Genomic DNA, 19986 nt, shown 5'->3' with positions numbered 1-19986 from the left:
ATACCATGGAGAATGTGTCAGAGCATCAGGCAGTTTGCGCCTTTAAGGAGGGCGTTCGGTACAGAGAGCTTAACCTGAAATTCGGTCGGACAGGGGACATGTCCTTGGCTCGGATGATGGAAATAGCCACTCGGTACGCTAACGGCGAGGAAGAAGACCAACTCCGCAGTGACAAGAACAAACCAGTCGCCCAGGACACCGGAGGAGGAAATTCCAGTCAGAAACAGAAGCGCAAAGCCGAACCCGCAGGTCCTGGTGAGGCCGCAGTTTTGAATCAAGGGAAATTCAAAGGAAATCCTAAGGGGCCATGGATCCCCAAGAAAGTGAAAGATCAAGCGGGAAATGATGTGCTTGATTTTCCATGTCACATACACACCAAGAAAGATGAAGAGGGAAACCTGATTTACCCCAAGCATACCACTCGACAGTGTCGACTCCTAATTCAGAACTTTCGAGAGGGTCAGCCCAGTGAAAAAGAAAAAGAATCTGATAAGGACGAGGACAAAGAGGAGGAGGATGGTTACCCCAATGTCAATGCCACTTTAGTGATTTTAGCTGACATCGAGAGCAAAAGTCGACTGAAAGTTATCAACAAAGAAGTAAACATGGTTGCTCCAGCAAAGACGACGTATCTGAAGTGGTAGAAAACTCCCATTACGTTCGACCAGTCTGATCACCCAGTGCACGTTGCTACCCCCGGGCGGCAAGCGTTGGTGGTCGACCCAGTCATTGGGGGCACTCGACTGACCAAGGTGTTGATGGACGGTGGCAGTGGTTTGAACATTTTGTACGCTGAGACCCTCCGAGGGATGGGCATTCCGATGTCCAAGCTTAGTGAAAGCAACATGTGATTCCACGGAGTCATCCCAGGGAAGAAAGCCGATTCACTCGGTCAGATCACTCTTGATGTGGTTTTCGGTGATTCAAAGAATTACCGCAAGGAAAAGTTGACATTTGAGGTCGTGGATTTTCACAGTGCCTATCATGCTATTCTGGGCAGGCCTGCATATGCTCGTTTCATGGCTCGATCGTGTTTATGTGTACCTCAAGTTGAAGATGCCTGGCCCCAGAGGTGTGATCACAGTCATTGGAAATCGGCAGAGAGCGGAAGAGTGCCTCTAGAAGGACTCAAAGATTGCCGATGAACAGATGGCAGCAGTAGAGATGCAAGAATATCAGAAGAATGCAGATCCGAGTGATTTGTTGCATGCTAAGAAGCCTGCTTTAGAGTCCGCATTTCAGTCGTCTGGTGAAACAAAGCCAGTTCACATTCACCCGACCGATCCAATGCTGCTCCGACTCATATCTCAACAACACTCAACAGCAAATAGGAAGAAGCGCTCATCCAGTTCCTCCGTGAGATCTGGGAAATCTTCGCATGGAAACCATCTGACATGCCGGGTGTACCCAGGGGACTGGCTGAGCACCATTTGCGAGTCGACCCAAAAGCAAAACCCGTTAAAGAGCATCTCCGTCGGTCCATCGTGGAGAAGAGGAAGGCAATTGGCGAGGAAGTGGCTCGGCTTCTGGCAGTTGAGTTCATCCGCGAGATATACCACTCCGAGTGGCTCGCCAATGTTGTCATCGTCCCCAAGAAAGATGATTCACTTCGTATGTTTATCGATTTCAAACACATCAGTCGGGCCTGCCTGAAAGATAATTTCCCTCTCCCCCGCATCGATCAAATTGTCGATTCGACTGCGGGATGTGAGCGTTTGTCCTTTTTGGACGCATATTTCGGGTACCATCAGATCCGACTGTATGGGCCTGATGAAATAAAAACATCCTTCATCACCCCATTCGGGTGTTTTTGCTATGTTACCATGCCTTTTGGTCTCAAGAATGTTGGCGCCACATTCATGCGCATGATTCAGAAGTGCCTGCTCACTCAAATCAGTCGGAATGTGGAAGCATACATGGATGACAGCATGGTCAAGTCACGTAAAGGTTCCGACCTACTAACTGACCTCGCTGAAACCTTTGCCAACTTGAGAAGATATGATATCAAGCTCAACCCGTCAAAATGCACATTCGGAGTCCCAGGCGGAAAGTTACTCAGTTTCCTCGTTTTCGAACGAGGGATTGATAACCCACAACTATAGGGGATCGCAACAGTTTTCGAGGGTAGAGTATTCAACCCAAATTTATTGATTCGACACAAGGGGAGCCAAAGAATATTATCAAGTATTAGCAGTTGAGTTGTCAATTCAACCACACCTGGATAACTTAATATCTCCAGCAATGTATTTAGTAGAAAACTAGTATGATAGTAACGGTAACAGTAGCAAAAGTAATATTTTTGGGTTTTGTAGTGATTGTAACAGTAGCAACGGAAAAGTAAATAAGCGGAGAACAATATGTGAAAATCTCATAGGCATTGGATCGGTGATGGAGAATTATGCCGGATGCGGTTCATCATGTAACAGTCATAACATAGGGTGACACAGAACTACCTCCAATTCATCAATATAATGTAGGCATGTATTCCGAATATAGTCATACGTGCTTATGGAAAAGAACTTGCATGACATCTTTTGTCCTACCCTCCCGTGGCAACGGGGTCCTAACGGAAACTAAGGGATATTAAGGCCTCCTTTTAATAGAGTACCGGACCAAAGCATTAACACATAGTGAATACATGAACTCCTCAAACTATGGTCATCACCGGGAGTGGTCCCGATTATTGTCACTTCGGGGTTGCCGGATCATAACACATAGTAGGTGACTATAGACTTGCAATATAGGATCAAGAACTCACATATATTCATGAAAACATAATAGGCTCAGATCTGAGATCATGGCACTCGGGCCCTAGTGACAAGCATTAAGCATAGCAAAGTCATAGCAACATCAATCTCAGAACATAGTGGATACTAGGGATCAAACCCTAACAAAACTAACTCGATTACATGATAAATCTCATCCAACCCATCACCGTCTAGCAAGCCTACGATGGAATTACTCACGCACGGCGGTGAGCGTCATGAAATTGGTGAGGGAGGATGGTTGATGATGACGATGGCGACGGATTCCCCTCTCCGGAGCCCCGAACGGACTCCAGATCAACCCTTCCGAGAGAGTTTAGGGCTTGGCGGCGGCTCCGTATCGTAAAACGCGATGAATCTTTTTTTGATTTTTTTCTCCCTGAACACGAATATATGGAGTTGGAGTTGAGGTCGGTGAAGCTCCAGGGGGCCCACGAGGCAGGGGGCGCGCCCGGGGGGGCAGGCGCACCCCCACCCTCGTGGCAAGGGTGTGGGCCCCCTGGCCTTGATTCTTTCGCCAGTATTTTTTTTATTTCCAAAAATAATCTCCGTGGAGTTTCAGGTCATTCCGAGAACTTTTGTTTCTGCACGTAAATAACACCATGGCAATTCTGCTGAAAACAGTGTCAGTCCGGATTAGTTCCATTCAAATCATGCAAGTTAGAGTCCAAAACAAGGGCAAAAGTGTTTGGAAAAGTAGATACGACGGAGACGTATCAGGGATCGACGCAAACCCGGAAAAGGTTGGAGCAATCCTCCGAATGAAAAGCCCGGTGCGTGTGCACGATGTTCAGAAGCTTACTGGTTGTTTAGCTGCATTGAGCCGATTCATTTCTCGTCTCGGTGAAAAGGCATTGCCTCTTTACCGACTGACGAAGAAGTCTAACAAATTCGAGTGGACTCCTGAAGCCGAAGCAGCGTTTGTAGAACTCAAAGCCCTGCTTTCCACCCAGTCGGTGCTTGCTGCCCCAATCGGCAAAGAGCCTCTACTACTGTATATTGTAGCCACTGGACAAGTTGTCAGCACAGTGCTCACAGTCGAGCGGGAAGAGGAAGGCAAAGCCTACAAAGTTCAGCGCCCAGTGTATTATATTTCTGAAGCCTTGACTCCATCCAAGCAGAGATATCCGCGTTATCAGAAGCTTGTTTATGGAATTTACTTGACCGCAAGGAAAGTTGCACACTACTTCTCAGACCACTCGGTTTCAGTCGTCAGGGATGCTCCATTATCAGAAATTCTAAAAAATAGAGATGCAACTGGTCGAGTGGCAAAGTGGGCGATTGAACTCCTTCCGTTAGATATCAAGTTCGAGGCAAAGAAAGCAATCAAGTCCCAAGCAATAGCAGATTTCCGCCGAGTGGATTGAACAGCAGCAACCGACTCAGATTCACTCGGAGCATTGGACTATGTTCTTTGATGGGTCCAAGATGTTGAATGGCTCTGGTGCAGGCGTGGTTCTGGTATCCCCCAGAGGTGACAAGCTCAGCTATGTCCTCCAAATTCACTTTGATTCTTCAAACAATGAAGCTGAGTATGACGCACTTTTGTATGGGTTGCGTATGGCCATCTCACTCGGCGTCCATCGCCTGATGGTCTACGGCGACTCAGACTTGGTGGTCAATCAAGTGATGAAGGAATGGGATATCAAGAGTCTAGCAATGACTGGTTATTGCAATGCAGTAAGAAAGCTAGAGAAGAAGTTTGAGGGGTTAGAGCTCCACCACATACCCCAAATCAAGAATCAAGCTGCTGATGATCTGGCAAAGTTAGGTTCCACTCATAAACCTATACCTAGCAATGTGTTCTTGGAGCATCTCCATACCCCGTCAGTCCAAGAAGATCCTTTCACGGAGGAGCCCCAGCAACCGAAAAGTCCAACCGATCCGATTGAGATTGAAGTCCCGGCCATAGTCGACTTAATCATGGAAGTTTTGGTTATCACCCCCGACTGGACAGTACCGTATATGGCGTACCTGCTCAGGAAGGAGCTTCCAGAAGATGAAGATGAGGCCCGTCAGATTGTCCGTCGATCCAAAGCCTTCACAGTGATAGGTGAACAGCTTTACAGAAATAGTGTTACTGGAGTTGCTCAGCGTTGCATCTCCCGTGAAGAAGGTCGAATGATCCTACATGAGATCCACTCAGGGACCTGTGGTCACCATGCGTAGCATACCGAGCAGGATTCTACTGGCCGCGTGCAAATGAGATGGCAAAAGATATAGTCGACAAGTGTGAAGGCTGTCAGTTCTACTCAAACATGTCTCACAAGCCTGCATCTGCCTTGAAGACTATTCCACTCGTCTAGCCGTTTGCTGTTTGGGGGTTGGATATGGTTGGACCCTTCAAGACCGGCAGAAGTGGTTTCACTCATTTGCTTGTGGCAGTCGACAAATTCACCAAATGGATCGAAGCCAAGCCTATCAAGAATCTTGATTCAAGCACTGCCATCAGTTTCATCAGAGAGCTGATATTCAGATATGGAGTCCCTCATAGTATTATCATAGATAATGGCTCCAACTTTGATTCTGATGAGTTCAGAGCATTCCGCGCTTCCCAAGGCACTCGGGTCGATTACGCATCTGTTGTGCACCCGCAGTCGAATGGGCAGGCAGAGAGGGCGAATGGTTTGATCCTTAAGGGCTGAAACCCCGGCTGATGCACAATCTCAAGCATGTTGCTGGAGCTTGGGTGACTGAATTGCCGTCTGTCTTATGAGGACTGAGAACAACTCCAAACCGGTCGACTGACCGAACTCCTTTCTTTATGGTGTATGGTGCTGAAGCTGTGCTTCCGAGTGACTTGCTACACAACGCCCCCCGGGTGGAACTCTTCTCAGAGGCTGAAGCAGAACAGGCACGCCAAGATGCGGTTGATCTCCTGGAGGAAGAACGTGCGATGGCTCTGATCCAGTCGACCATCTATCAACAAGACCTGCGTTGATTCCATGCCCGTAATGTCAGAGGTCGAGCATTCTAAGAAGGAGGCCTTGTGCTCCGAGTGCATCAGAAACAACCTCACAAGCTTGCTCCGGCCTGGGAAGGTCCCTTCATCATCACCAAGGTGCTCCACAACGGGGCGTATCACCTCTACAACATAGCCAAGGAAGAAGATGAGACACGCTCGTGGAATGCGGAGCTGCTCCGCCGTTTCTATACCTAACACTCGGTTCGACGAGTTGTAATAAGAATCCTTCAGTTTGCTTATCAAAGACAAGATTTTTGCAGTATCTTAATGATTGTTATCCCATAAACACATGTGTTCAAATCCCCCAGTGGGTGGCTTACCCGCGAATCCGATTCGCCTAAGTTTCAAAAACACTCTGAGTGGAGAGCAATCCTCCCACTCGGGGGCTTAGCTGCGACCCCGTACTCGCCTAAGTTACAAAAATAATCCGAGTGGAGAGCAATCCTCCCACTCGGGGACTTAGCTGCGATCTCGTACTCGCCTAAGTTAAAAAATACTCTGAGTGAAGAGCAATCCTCTCACTCAGGGGCTTAGCTGCGAACCCGATTTGCCTAAGTTTCAAAAATACTCCGAGTGGAGAGCAATCCTCCCACTCGGGGGCTTAGCTGCGACCCCATACTCGCCTAAGTTAAAAAATACTCCGAGTGAAGAGCAATCCTCTCACTCGGGGGCTTAGCTGCGAATCCAATTCGCCTAAGTTTCAAAATACTCCGAGTGGAGAGCAATCCTCCCACTCGGGGGCTTAGTTGCGACCCCGTACTCGCCTAAGTTCCAAAAATACTCCGAGTGGAGAGCAATCCTCCCACTCGGGGACTTAGCTGCGATCCCGTACTCGCCTAAGTTTCAAAAATACTCCGAGTGTAGAGAAACCCTCTCACTCGGGGGCTTAGGTGTGATCCCGTATTCGCCTAAGTTTCAAAAATACTCCGAGTGGAGAGCAACCCTCTCACTCGGGGGCTTAGCTGCGACCCCGTACTCGCCTAAGTTTCAAAAATACTCTGAGTGGAGAGCAACCCTCTCACTCAGAGGCTTAGCTGCGACCCCGTACTCGCCTAAGTTTCAAAAACACTCCGAATGATGAGTGATCCTCCCACTAGGGGGCTTGGCCGCGAATCCGATTCGCTTAAGTTACAAAAATACTCGGAGCTACATCACAAGTACAACGTCTGCTCCATCCTGATCCGCAAGGACGACAAGGTGCAGGTCATGTGCGGCACCTAGTGCTCATATTCGCAGCCCTCTTGTCGGAGCTGCGTCACAAGTACAACGTCCGCTCTATCTGGTTCCGCAAGGACGACGAGGTGCAGGTCATGTGCGGGACCTAGCGCTCATGTTTGCAGTCCTCTCGTCGGAGTTGTGCCACAAGTACAACATCTATTCCAAGTGAAGAATCAAGCTTCACTCAGAGTTAAGAGATCTGAAAGTGGTAAAGACAAAGCAACCATATTCAAAGAAAAACCAAGTTCGAGTAAATCCAGCAAGGTTCAGAACCGTGAACAGAAGTACTCGGGCATCAGGCCCGAAAGAGTTTAACGGTTACAAAATCACTCGGCATTCCGAGGCAAATAAAAGTGAGGCATTAAGTTTGTTCATTCGGCGGGAGGAGGGCTAGATGGCTCGACGAACTCGTCCAGGTCGATTCCATCAGCAATACGAGTGGCAGCGTCGATGAAGGTCTCCATGAAGGACTGGAATTGAAGCTTCTTGGTATTGGCAACCTTGAGTGCCGCCAGCCTCTCTTCTCTAACTTCCTTGCAGTGGACACGGACCAGAGACAGGGCCACGTTAGCACCGCACCGAGCAGATGACTTTTTCCATGCCTGCACTCGACCAGGAATTTTATTGAGTCGAGTCATCAGAGACTCGAGGTCATTCTGGAATGTCACACCTGGCCAGAGCTCCGTGTCATTCCGTGATACCGCCACTTTCAGCCGAGCAAGATAGTCCGTGACGCTGGCGAGGAGGGATTCCAGTTGCAGCACATTCATCGTAGCTTCGTCCTTGACGGGGGAGTTGATGGGGTCCAGATTCGTCTCAATCCGCCCAGTCTCTTCCTCGAAATTTTGACAGAATTCTGCACACACAGAAAAAGATGAGTTGACAGTTGTATGATGAGTCGGCAGGTGCAAATCAGTCGGACAAGGGAAAGTACCTTCAAGCATAAGGAACATCTTCTTGGCGAGTCCTCCCAGATAAGCCTCCAGTTCGTCCCTCTTCCGAGTGAGATCTCTGACCTTGTCGGTCAGAGCCACCTTGTCCTTCTTGATCTGCACGGCTTCTTTGTTGGCTTCATCAATGGCAGTCTTCAGCTTGGCGTTTTCTTCTTCTAACTTACCGACTGAAGCCAGCTTCTTATCAGCAAGTTCAGTTTTCTCTCGCGCCGTCTTCTGCGCTGCTGCAAGGTCGAGGTCCTTCTGCTCCAGAGCCTGCTTCATTTTGTCTAAAGAAATAACATTCTTCAGACGAGCTTGGAGTTGTCTGTTTTCACTATGCACATCTGTTCGAGTGAAGTCACTCGATTCAAAAGATGAAAAGAAAAAGATGACAAGGCGAACAGTCGATCAGTTATTAAGAGTTCTAAGACTACTGCTGAATCAAACATTCAACAGTAGTCTCAGGGACTACACCCAGTGGGTGCACTTGGCGTGCCCCCACGGATTCGACTTTCCACTCGACATGGTCCATCCAGTTGGACTAAAAAACGGCAACAATTATTCTCAGACCACCGCCGACTGCCCGCAGTCGACCGTGGTCTCGGGGACTACACCCAGTGGGTGCACTTGGCGTGCCCCCACTGGTCTGGATCCCACTCGGCACGACCTGTCTAGACCGAGTGGAAAAAGCTGTAGAGAGAACATTTGACAAAGACCCCCGCCGAATCAAACATTCGACGGCGGTCTCGGGGACTACACCTAGTGGGTGTACTCTGCGTGCCCCCACTGATTCAAGGATACACTCGACGTGACTTAGTCGACTCAAGTGGAAGAACTATACAACAAAAGTTAAAGCACCCAGTGGGTGAACGGATGCAAGGTGCAGACTCATGATAGATGCACATTGAAGGTTTCAAAACACTCATCCACGGACATATTACGAATAATAAAGCAACGGTTTTCAAGTACCCTCCTAACAGAGCAAAGATCAAGCTGAAAATCGGTCGGAAATTAACTCACCTGGACATTGGTTTGAAGAGCAGAGCTGGCATCGTAAGAAGCCTTGCTGGCCTCGTGCACCACCTTCATTTGCTCCATCATAATGCCTGCTTGGCGTATGGATTCCTTAGCAGCGCTCACTTGGTCCTCTGGGACATGATGGGTAACAAAGAGCGGAGTTGGTGGAACAGTCGAAGCAGCCATGGGATCTGAGGCATGGAGTTGCACGGACGGAGCAAGGACTTGGGCGGTCGACGCCGAAGGACGATCAGTCGACACAGGATTGGCAAAAGAAACAGAAGCCCGAATGGGATCTCCGGATTGCTGGATCACTGGTTCTGGCACTGATGTCGACTGAGGTACCTTGCTGGCAGGCACCCTCCTGCTCGAAGTCCTGCCCTTTCTTCCCGTGGTCCTCTGAGGCACATCTTCATGATCATTGTCGTCTGGAAGCTCAATGACATTTGGTGGTGCTACAAAAGACTCGACCATAAGAGTTCAGTCAACCGGCAGTACAATTGACAAAATGAGGACAAGATTGTAGATTTGTACCCGCTTTGGAAGTGGCCGCGTCTTCAGTCTCCTCATCATCTTGATCTCTGTAAATGTCCATCGAGGTCCTAGAAGTAGCAGCACTAAAAGTTTCATAATTCACTCGGTCAAACAGGCGAGTGAGTCGGCAACAAACATAGGAGTTCTCGAGCAAAAGAAAAGCAAGGAGGAGAAACACTTACGCGGAGGCAACGGGAACGTCCACCTTGATCTTAGGCATGGCCTTCCGAGGCCTTGTAGGCGCAACCTTGAGCTGCTTCGGGGCCTTCTCTATCGGATTGGGTGTGGATGTCCGAGTGCGCTTCGATGCGTGCGTACTTGGCGCAACCGCTTTGCCACGTCCACCTACTGGATCATGTGTCTGCTTAGAGCGTCTTTCAGAACGAGGCGGTGAGTCGACTTCCTCGCTGCTGCTTGAGTCCTCACTTTCTTCGTCACTTTCATCATCGGATCTCCAGTCGGCACTCTCGCCCCCGCTCGCTCCCTCCTGGACTTGCTCTCCATTTGGCATCGAGTACATCTCAGTATAAATCTGCAAGGCAAGGAGTTGAACAGGCATCAATCAGATTCAAGGATAGTTACAAATCAGAATAAAAAGATGGTCATACCTTGTCCGGCTCATTGTCAGCGTCGAATGGCACAACTCTTCTAGACCCCCTGGGGTTGTCTTTGTTTCCAGTAATGCTCCGCAGCCACTGTGCCACCGTCTCCTCGGTGACCTCCTCCGGGTGGACCCGAGCGGTGTCATTAGTGCCCGAGTACATCCACATTGGATGATCGCGGGCTTGAAGAGGCTGGATGCGTCGACTGAGAAACACCTCCAACAAATCCATGCCGGTCACACCATCACGGACTAATTGAACTACCCGGTCGACTAACATGGACACCTCTACCTTCTCTGCTGGAGTCACGGTCAATGAAGAGGGTTGGCGGACTCGCTCCATTGTGAAGGGAGGAAGTCCAGTCGACTGACCTGGAGTTGGAACATCTTGGCAATAGAATCAGGTCGACTGCCATCCCCTAACTGACTCGGGAAGGGTCATAGAAGGAAAAGTACTCCTACCCCTCGTCTGAATCCCTAAACCCCCACACATTTGGATCACGTGTGTCTTTTCGTCAGTCGGATTTGCCTTCTTCACATTTTGAGGGCGACAGGTAAAGATGTGTTTGAAAAGACCCCAATGCGGTCGACAACCCAAGAAGTTTTCACACAGAGAGACATACGCAGCGAGATATGTGATTGTGTTGGGGGAGAAGTGGTGAAGTTGGGCACCAAAAAAGTTCAAGAAACCCCGGAAAAAGGATGCAGAGGCAGAGTGAAACCACGATCGACATGGGTTGCGAGGAGGACGCACTCACCCTCCTGCGGCCGAGGCTCGGTATCGTTCCCCGGCAGCCTCCAAGACCCATGAGCAATCAAGCCCGCACCGGCCAGATCCTCCAAGTCTTCTTTCTGGATCGTGGACCGAATCCAGTCCCCCTGGATCCAACCAGGCGGCCATCCAGACCTCGACGATGACCCCCGACTCGTCTTCTTGCCCTTCGCCGTCGCCGTCGCCTTCTTCGCGCGCTCCAGGGCCACCGTCTTGTCCTTTCCCATTGCGGCGGACCACGCACGGGCGGAGCGGCGGTGTCGAGAGTGGAGGAGGACGCGGTGGGGAAGCAGAGGAAGAAGAAGGGGAATAAGGCACACTGTGCAAACACATCGGCCTCGACGCCTTTTATAGGCCTGCTTCCGGGTGGCTGACTCATGGGCCCAAGCGATCTTGTCAAATCACATAGCAGTCGCGCGCCCGATACGTGGTGAAAAAGGTGGCGCGAGAATCGAGGCGCCCCTGTCTATCCACTCCGTTTACCGTGGCGTGCTCCGTCCCGCGCGCTTCCTCGAAATTTCGAATCCCGTGAGATCCGGGAACCATAGAGTAACCAATCACGCCGAAGATTTCATACCATATCAACACTCAAACATTATCAATATAATTCACTCGACGACCTCTGACTCGATCAAGGCGACTGAAATGAAGTTGAAGTTTCGGCATGATTTCCAGACTCAGGTAAAATGCCTCCGAAGCATAAGAATCAGGTCGAGATCAACTTCAACTATCTTTTCACTCGGACCTCAATCCATTCGGGGGCTAATGACGATGCCGTGCTCCTAGGGTAGGGTCATAGGCCTGACCTAGACACCCTACCCGAGGTCACTACCCTAGAATCAAGAACATGCAAAGAATAACAAAAGATACCGACTGGAGTAACCTTGGAGTGCAATCCACTCGACCAATTATCTCACTCGGATACCCCAATTCCATTCGACCAAGATGAAGTCACTCGACCATACAAGAAACCACTCGGATTAAAGAAGACCTAAAGTCACTCAGGATGGCAACGGTCAGGCGTTCACTCTGTAGTCTTAAAGATCATTTATAGCTAGCGTTACCAGTAACGCCCTATCTTAATGTACATTGAACCCTGTGTAACGTGGGATGGCTGGAGTCCTGGCGCACTCTATATAAGCCACCCACCTCCACTGGCACAAGGGTTCGCACCCCCTGTAACTCTCACGCATATTTCAGTCGACCAAGCCTCCGGGCACCAAGACGTAAGGCTGTTATTTCCTCCGAGAAGGGTCTGCACTCATAAACCTTGCATGCACAACCTCACCGTAGCTAGGATCTTGCCACCTCCTACGTACCCCCTACTCTTACTGTCAGACTTACTCCCACGACATGCTCATATTGGTTCCTACATATTCTACGAAGATCTTTATCGGTCGAACCATAATGACAACATATGTTATTCCCTTTGTCATCGGTATGTTACTTGCCTAAGATTCGATCGTCTGTATCTTCATACCTAGTTCAATCTCATTATCGGCAAGTCTCTTTACTCGTTCCGTAATACATCATCCCTCTACTAACTCATTAGTCACATTGCTTGCAAGGCTTCTTATGATCTGCATTACCGAGAGGGACCAGAGATACCTCTCCGATACTCGGAGTGACTAATCCTAATCTCGATCTATGCCAACCTAACAAAAACCTTTGGAGATACCTGTAGAGCATCTTTATAATCACCCAGTTACGTTGTGATGTTTGATAGCACACAAGGTATTCCTCCAGTATCCAGGAGTTGCATAATCTCATAGTCGAAGGAATATGTATTTCACATGAAGAAAGCAATAGCAATAAAAGTGAACGATCAATATGCTAAGCTAACGGATGGGTCTTGTCCATCACATCATTCTCCAAATGATGTGATCCCGTTCATCAAATGACAACACATGTCTATGGTTAGGAAACTTAACAATCTTTGATTAACGAGCTAGTCCAGTATAGGCTTACTAGGGACACGGTGTTTTGTCTATGTATTCACACATGTATCAAGTTTCTGGTTAATATAATTCTAGGATGAATAATAAACATTTATCATGATATAAGGAAATATAAAATAACAACTTTATTATTGCCTCTAGGGCATATTTCCTTCAACCGTGCATGGAAAAACAAAAAAATTCTACGCACACGCAATGATCTATCCATGGATATGCATAGCAACAAGGGGGAGAGTGTGTCTACGTACCCTCGTAGACCGTAAGCGGAAGCATTTGACAACGCGGTTGATGTAGTCGAACTTCTTCTAGCTCCGACCGATCAAATACCGAACGTACGACACCTCCGAGTTTTGCACACGTTCAGCTCGGTGACGTCCCTCGCCTTCTTGATCTAGCAAGGTGTCGAGGTAGTAGACGAGTTCCGTCAGCACGACAGCGTGATGACGGTGATGGTGAAGTGATCCACGCACGGCTTTGCCTAAGCACTACGAAGATATGACCGGGGGTGTAAACTATGGAGGGGGGCGCCGCACATGGCTAACAATTGATGTTGTGTGTTCTAGGCGCCCCCCTCTCCACATATATATAGGTGGGCGGGTAGGAGAGGCAGCCAGGGGGCGCCCCAAGTAGGATCCGAATCCTACTTGGGGTTTCCCCAAGTGGCGCCCCCCTTTCCTTTTTCCACCGGAGAAGAAAGGAAGGGGGGAAGAGAAGGAGGGGGGCCGAACCCCCTCTTCTCCTTCTCCTATTCGGCCACCTGCCATAGGGGGGTGCGCCACCCCTTGTGGGCTGGTGTGCTCCCCTCTCATGGCCCATATATTCCCCCAGGGGTTCCGGTAACCCCTTCGATACTCCGATAAATACCCGATACACTTTGGAACACTTCCGGTGTCCGAATACTATCGCCCTATATATTAATCTTTACCTCTCTACCATTTCGAGACTCCTCGTTATGTCTTGATCTCATCCAGGACTCCGAACAACATTCGGTTACCAAATCACATAACTCATATAATACAATATCGTCATCGAACGTTAAGCGTGCGGACCCTGCGGGTTTGAGAACTATGTAGACATGACCGACACACCTCTCCGGTCAATAACCAATAGCGGAACCTGGATGCTCATATTGGCTCCTACATATTCTATGAAGATCTTTATCGGTCAAACCGTTATGACAACATACGTAATTCCCTTTGTCCATTGGTATGTTACTTGCCCGATATTTGATCGTCGTAATCTTCATACCTAGTTCAATCTCGTTGCTGGCAAAAAACGTTCATATAAATCTGCTGAATATTTCTCACATTATTTAAAAAATAAAAAGGAAAAAGAAAAAGAAAAATGACAGGAAAAGAACCGAAAAAGAAAATAAAAGGAAGACGAAAGAACAAAAAAGAAAGAATATTAATGGTTTCACAGAGGTGAAGCGGGTGGGGTGGTTGTTGCATGTTTGATGGGACCACAGCTTCGCGGGTTCGAATCCTGCAGCACGCATTATAAGTCATGATTTTTTGTCTCTTAACCGAGAGAACTGAAAACTAGTTGGGCCGGCCCAGTGCGAGGCGCTGCAGGCACCCGTTTGCAAAATACACATTAACGGGCGCCTGCAGCGCCAAATAGGAAATGCCCGACCTTTCCGCTCCCATGAATCAGAGGGTTGTGTTTCTGGTCGTGATTGGGCTGGGTTCTTTAGTGTTTTTTTCATTTTACTTTTTTGTCTTCTCATTTCGCTTCTATTTTTTCTCTATTACTTATTCATTTTCTCCTCCTACTTTTTACATTTCTAAAAACCATCAAATATTTCCAACGAATTAGTTAATACTATTTTAAATTTTCGAATACTCTTAGAATTCTTGAACATTTTAAAAATTCGTAAATTCTTTTTAGACTGATGAATTTTTTTAGTTGTTGATTTTATGAATATTTACAGAACTCATTAACCTTATTAAGCCTCGGAACATTTTGTCAACTTGCAAAACCATTATGTTCGTAAATATATCTAAGCTTGTGGGTTTTTTTTCAAAAATTTGCAAAAATAATAATTTATGAACATTATTAAGTTCTGTTTTTTTTTCTAAAAACTATAGATTTTTTTAATGTATGTAGACATTTTGTTCCATATTGTATTGAAATCGGTAGAAATATTAAATCCAAAAGTAAAAAAACTAGTCCGAAAAAACTAAATAGATAAGCAACCAAAAAAACTAAAATATAGGGCCCAGAAATGCATGTCGGTCTATTTGCAAGGGGATTTGATCCCAGATCATTCGTATAGTGCCTGATGCAGCTAGCCATTGCGTCATTATAGTGTTCTTGGTTAGACAGGAGGGGCACCTTACTTGAGGTTAATGTCCCGAGTTTTCTTTTATATCTCTGTTTTTTCAATATATATTTTTCGTTCATGTTGTTCTTTGGTCGGTTTTTTGTATGTCTTTCTTCACTTTAAATAGCCACTAAGCCAACACTGAATTTAAATTAAATAACATGGGCGCAACCTAGTATAAGGAAAATATCTGGTTTTACACTGGTTTCCTAGTTTTTTCTATATTTTTTCTATCTCCATTTTCGTCAGGTATTCTATTTTTTTTGTTTCTTTTCATTTTTATTGTCCGCTTTTTATCATTCTTTTTCATTTGTTTGTTCGGTTTTATTTTTCATTTTCCTTGTTCTTTTAGTTTGTTTTGTTTCTTTTTTGGTTTCAATTTTTTGGTTTTCTTTGTTTATTTTTCTTTTCATTCTACATTTTTATAAGTCAACAAAATTCTTCTAATGCATATTTACATTCTTCCAATACAAATTTAACATTTTTTAATACATAGTCAATATTTTTTCTATACACATATTTTTCATTTTTCAATGATTGAGTACCATTTTTAAATACAAGAGTAACATTTTGTAATACATAGGGAACATTTTACCTATGGATACTTATAAAAAAATCGACTGCTTTATAAAAGTCTCTAATACATGGTCAAAAACAATCTATGCACATTTTAATATTTTTAGATGCTTGATTAACATTTTCTAAATGCAATATTAACATTTTTGAACACATGATCAACATATTTTTTCTAAACACATTTACTATTTTTCAAATACTTGTTCAACTATTTTCAAATGCTTGATTAACATTTTTACATATATGATAAAAGAAAATCAACATTTTTGTATTACTTGGTCAACATTTGTTTGACTATAAGACAGTAAGGCAACAGCCCTACTGCGTGTCATTTTCATTTAAGAAAACATAACAAAGCATAGTCTTTACAATGGTTGATGGGGGGACAACCAGAGATAGCTAGAAAAGTAAAAAGAAAAGAGGATGAAATAAAAATTAGATATTATCAATCCAGGATGACATGCCATCCTTAAGACTATGTTTAGCTCTCAGCTTGGTTAACTTGAAGGTTCTGATAAAGTCATGTTTGCATTCATTGATTGAGCAGGGAATTCTTTCAAGTATCATTCCATTTCTTTGATTCCATATGCTCCAGCAGCCCACTATCATAATTTCCATGAATTGACTAAGATGATATCTTTGCTTAGCATCAGTTGTCATATCATGTATATTCAAATCTGTGTTCCATTCAAAACCAATGTTCCACCAAAATCCTTGGCTAAATGGGCAGGAAAAGAGAAGATGCATTCTGTCCTCCATATCTTCTACATTGCATAAGACACACTTAGTGGAATCAAGGTGCATGCTCTTCTTGGTCAGTAGTCCACATGTGTTTATTCTGTCATTTAGCATTAGCCAGCAAAAAAATTATGCTTGGTAGACAGCATGACTTCCATATCCATTTGAAAGTCTCAGCAGCATCCTCATTTCTCATTAAAAAAATAATAAGTCCTCTTGGTCATGTTTATATTACTGCCCCAGAAGAAATTCCAGATATCATGTTCATTATTGTGTCTAATGTTGATTAACTAATCAGATAGTAGTTGAAACTGTTGATGGGCAATAATGGACAGTGGTAGTTGGAATAAACTATAATGATTTTCCACACCTTTGGCAGCCAAGATAGATATTTTCTCCTGTTGGTTGAAAGAATGTAGTTCAGGGTATTTCAGCTTCATAATCTCTCCATTCCAGTTGTCTTCCCACAACATAGAGGAATTTCCTGATTTAATCTCACAAGAAGTCATACCTTTAAATAGATTAAACATTTTCATGCAATCCTTCCACCAAAATGAGCCTTTGTTATTGGTGGAGTGTGGAACATCATTGTTTTGATAGTAGGCCTTCCAAATTAATTTGACCCATGGAACATCAATCTTATTGTAGAATTTATATAAATGCTTGATAAGGAGGGCTTTATTTTGCTCTCTTAAATTTAAAACACCAAGCCCCCCTTGATTCTTTGGCTTGCATATCATATCCTAGCTGGCCAGACATTTGCCTTTTTTGTTAATCTCATTTCCATACCATAGAAAATTTCTGCTAGATTTGTCCACATGGTCTAATATGGTGAAATGAACTTTAAGTGAGCACATGGAAAATATGGGCATGGAAGTAGCAATCATGTACTTGGTTAACATTCTTTCTATACACATTTAAAAAAATTCAAATACATGTTCAACATTTTTTGAATGCTTGATAAACATTTATATATATATATATATATATATATATATATATATATATGATAAAAGAGAATCATCATTTTTTCTATTACTTGCTCAATATTTTTATATACACATTTAATGTTTTTCAAATATATTTTCAATTTTTTTAAATGCTTGATTAACATTTTTATATACGTGAGAAAATCGGTTTCATCATTTTTATAATACATGGTCAACATTTTCTCTACACACATTTAATATTTTCCAAATGCTTGCTTAACAATTTCAAACACTTGTTCAACATTTTTAAAAATTGATAACTAAATTATATCTTACACATTTTTCATATACGTGATAAACATTTACTCTGTACAGATTTAACATTTTTTAATGCTTGGTTAACATTTTCAAATCTTTTAATGTAGAGTAATTTTGAAAATATATTTAAATTTAATATCTTGAAGTACAAAAAATTAAAAGAAGAGAGCAAAAAACAAAGAAAACGTGAAAAAACAAAACAGAAAACAAGGATGTTGTTCCCTCGCGACTGGCCGGCTCAACTGGTGGCTCCCTTCAGCGATTGGCCGGATTAGGCCGGCGCGTCTAAACATTTTCAGCGTTTCCGGTTTTGCGCAACCGGGTTTTTAAGGTTTTGGGAAACTTCTAGAAGGTTCTTGAAACGGATTTTTTCTGTTTCTTTTTTCCATTTTCAGTTTTTTTACTTTTTTCGCTTATTTCCTGTCCTTTTTTCTTTTTTGTTTCTTTTTCTTCCCTTTTTACCATTATTTTCATTTTAATTTTCTTTCTCAAATATATTTTTTATTTTAAAATATTTTTCGCATTTTAAATTTTATTTCATTTCTAAAGAAAATGTTCCCTTTTTCAAATTTTGTTCATAAATTCCATAAAAGACAGAAGTTCCAAATTTGTTCACTTCATTTCGGGAAATGTTCGGCAATTCAAAAAATTCACCTTATTAAAATTTGTTCACAAACCCAAAAAATTGTGTAGAAAAATTTCCCTTCTAAAAAAATTGTTCACAAATTCAACAATGTTTGGGGATTTCAAAAAAGTTCTTGTTTCCAAATATTGTTCACAAATTCCAAAATGTTCTGGAATTTCAAAAATTCTTCTGTTTTTGCAAATTCAAAAAATACTTACATTTTCAAAATTTGTTCACATGTTCAAAAAGTGTTCATGTTTCAAATTTTGTTTACAGATTCAAAAAATATTTGCATGTTTAATTTGTTCACAAATTGTTAAATAGTTGGGAATTTCAAAAAATGTTCCTGTTCTCAAAATTTGTTCACATATTCTAAAAATGTTACAGTTTTAAAATTTAGTGAACCAATTTTAAAAATGTTCATATTTCCAAAATTATTTTACAAATTAAAAAAATGCCCAAGTTTTGTAAAAGTAGTTTAATTTTGGAAATTTTCACCTTTTCAATTTTGCTATTGATTTTCAAAAAATATTTTGGGTTTTCGAAAAGTAGTTCGTAATTTTAAAAATATTCTCGTATTCAATTTTTTGTTACTTTGTGTTTTATTATTTTTTTCGAGCTCCCAAATTTTGGGTTTCAAAAAGTTTTTCCTGTTAATACATTATGCTTGAAATTTTAAAATAAGTTTTATTCTGCCGCGGGTTATATTCATATATACCGGGCTGCATTGTGCGCACTAACCTCGTTTACTACAGTGGGCTATGAACTTGCTTCCGTAGCGGGAGGACTTGAGTTCGATCCCTTGCGCACAAGTTTATTTTATGGAATTTGGCAAACTTGTTTTATTTTTCGCTTCTACCGGCAGGTTCTTTAAAACTCGCGCTGCTAAATTTTCAGAGTAGTTCACCTAACGCAGCTGCTAGTGCAGCGTGCGCATGTAGCAGGTCGCTTGTTTGATTCCTACTATTGTCGCACTCATATTTTTTGCAATTTTTAATCCCTGAAGGAGAGCGAATGGGCCGGCCCAGGTGAGCCGTCTCTCGTGCGAAACCAGGACTCCTTGCCGCAATAAGCGGCATATAGGAGGTCCTGACTGCGAGACATAGGGGCGCCCGGCATTTTGACGCAATAAACATAAAAAACAAGCACACCAAACAAATAAATTCAGCCTGTTGAACCTCTGAGGGCCATGTCTCGCACAGTGTGAACCGTAACCTTGCCTTGCCTGTTGAACCTGTAAGCATGCAATTAACATTTTTTTCAAGTATATTTGTTGATTTGTAGTTTTTTCATGTATGTTTTATATTTTTTATACACATTCAACATATTCAAAATACATGATTAACAGTTTTTTAATATATTGTTTAATCTCTCCTTTTTTATGACAATTGTACTTTTGTTATATAGATCATGAAAAAAAATTATACAGGTTTAATATTTCTTAAATACATGATGAAAAAAATTCTATAATGTCATGTACATTTTCTTGAAAGACATGATTTTTTTGTTACAAACATTTTTTAAGCAGCATCAACATTTTTCAAACTATGGTAATTTTTGTACACTCCGATTTTTTACAAAAATTTCAGTTTGTTCATATCTATACCCCCCCCTTTTTTACTAATAAAGCAAGGTGTGTTTCTTCAATTTTTTCTTCCGTTCACCATTAAAAAGTTTTTTTTCTATTCGAGGTGGTACTAAATTTGTGT

General features: G+C 43.7%; 1 protein-coding gene across 1 annotated transcript; it reads left to right on the top strand.

Annotated features, from left to right (window-relative positions):
* Positions 1-4424: 4424 nt before the first annotated feature.
* On the top strand, positions 4425-4934 carry LOC109775936 (uncharacterized). The gene has a single exon (XM_020334636.1). The coding sequence runs from the start codon at positions 4425-4427 to the stop codon at positions 4932-4934; it is 510 nt and encodes a 169-aa protein (XP_020190225.1).
* Positions 4935-19986: the final 15052 nt, after the last annotated feature.

The sequence above is a fragment of the Aegilops tauschii genome, chromosome 6, assembly GCF_002575655.3.
Source record: "Aegilops tauschii subsp. strangulata cultivar AL8/78 chromosome 6, Aet v6.0, whole genome shotgun sequence".
NCBI classification, from domain to species: domain Eukaryota; kingdom Viridiplantae; phylum Streptophyta; class Magnoliopsida; order Poales; family Poaceae; genus Aegilops; species Aegilops tauschii.
Note: the sequence above shows the minus strand (reverse complement) of the source record. Positions and strands in the feature narration are given on the sequence as shown.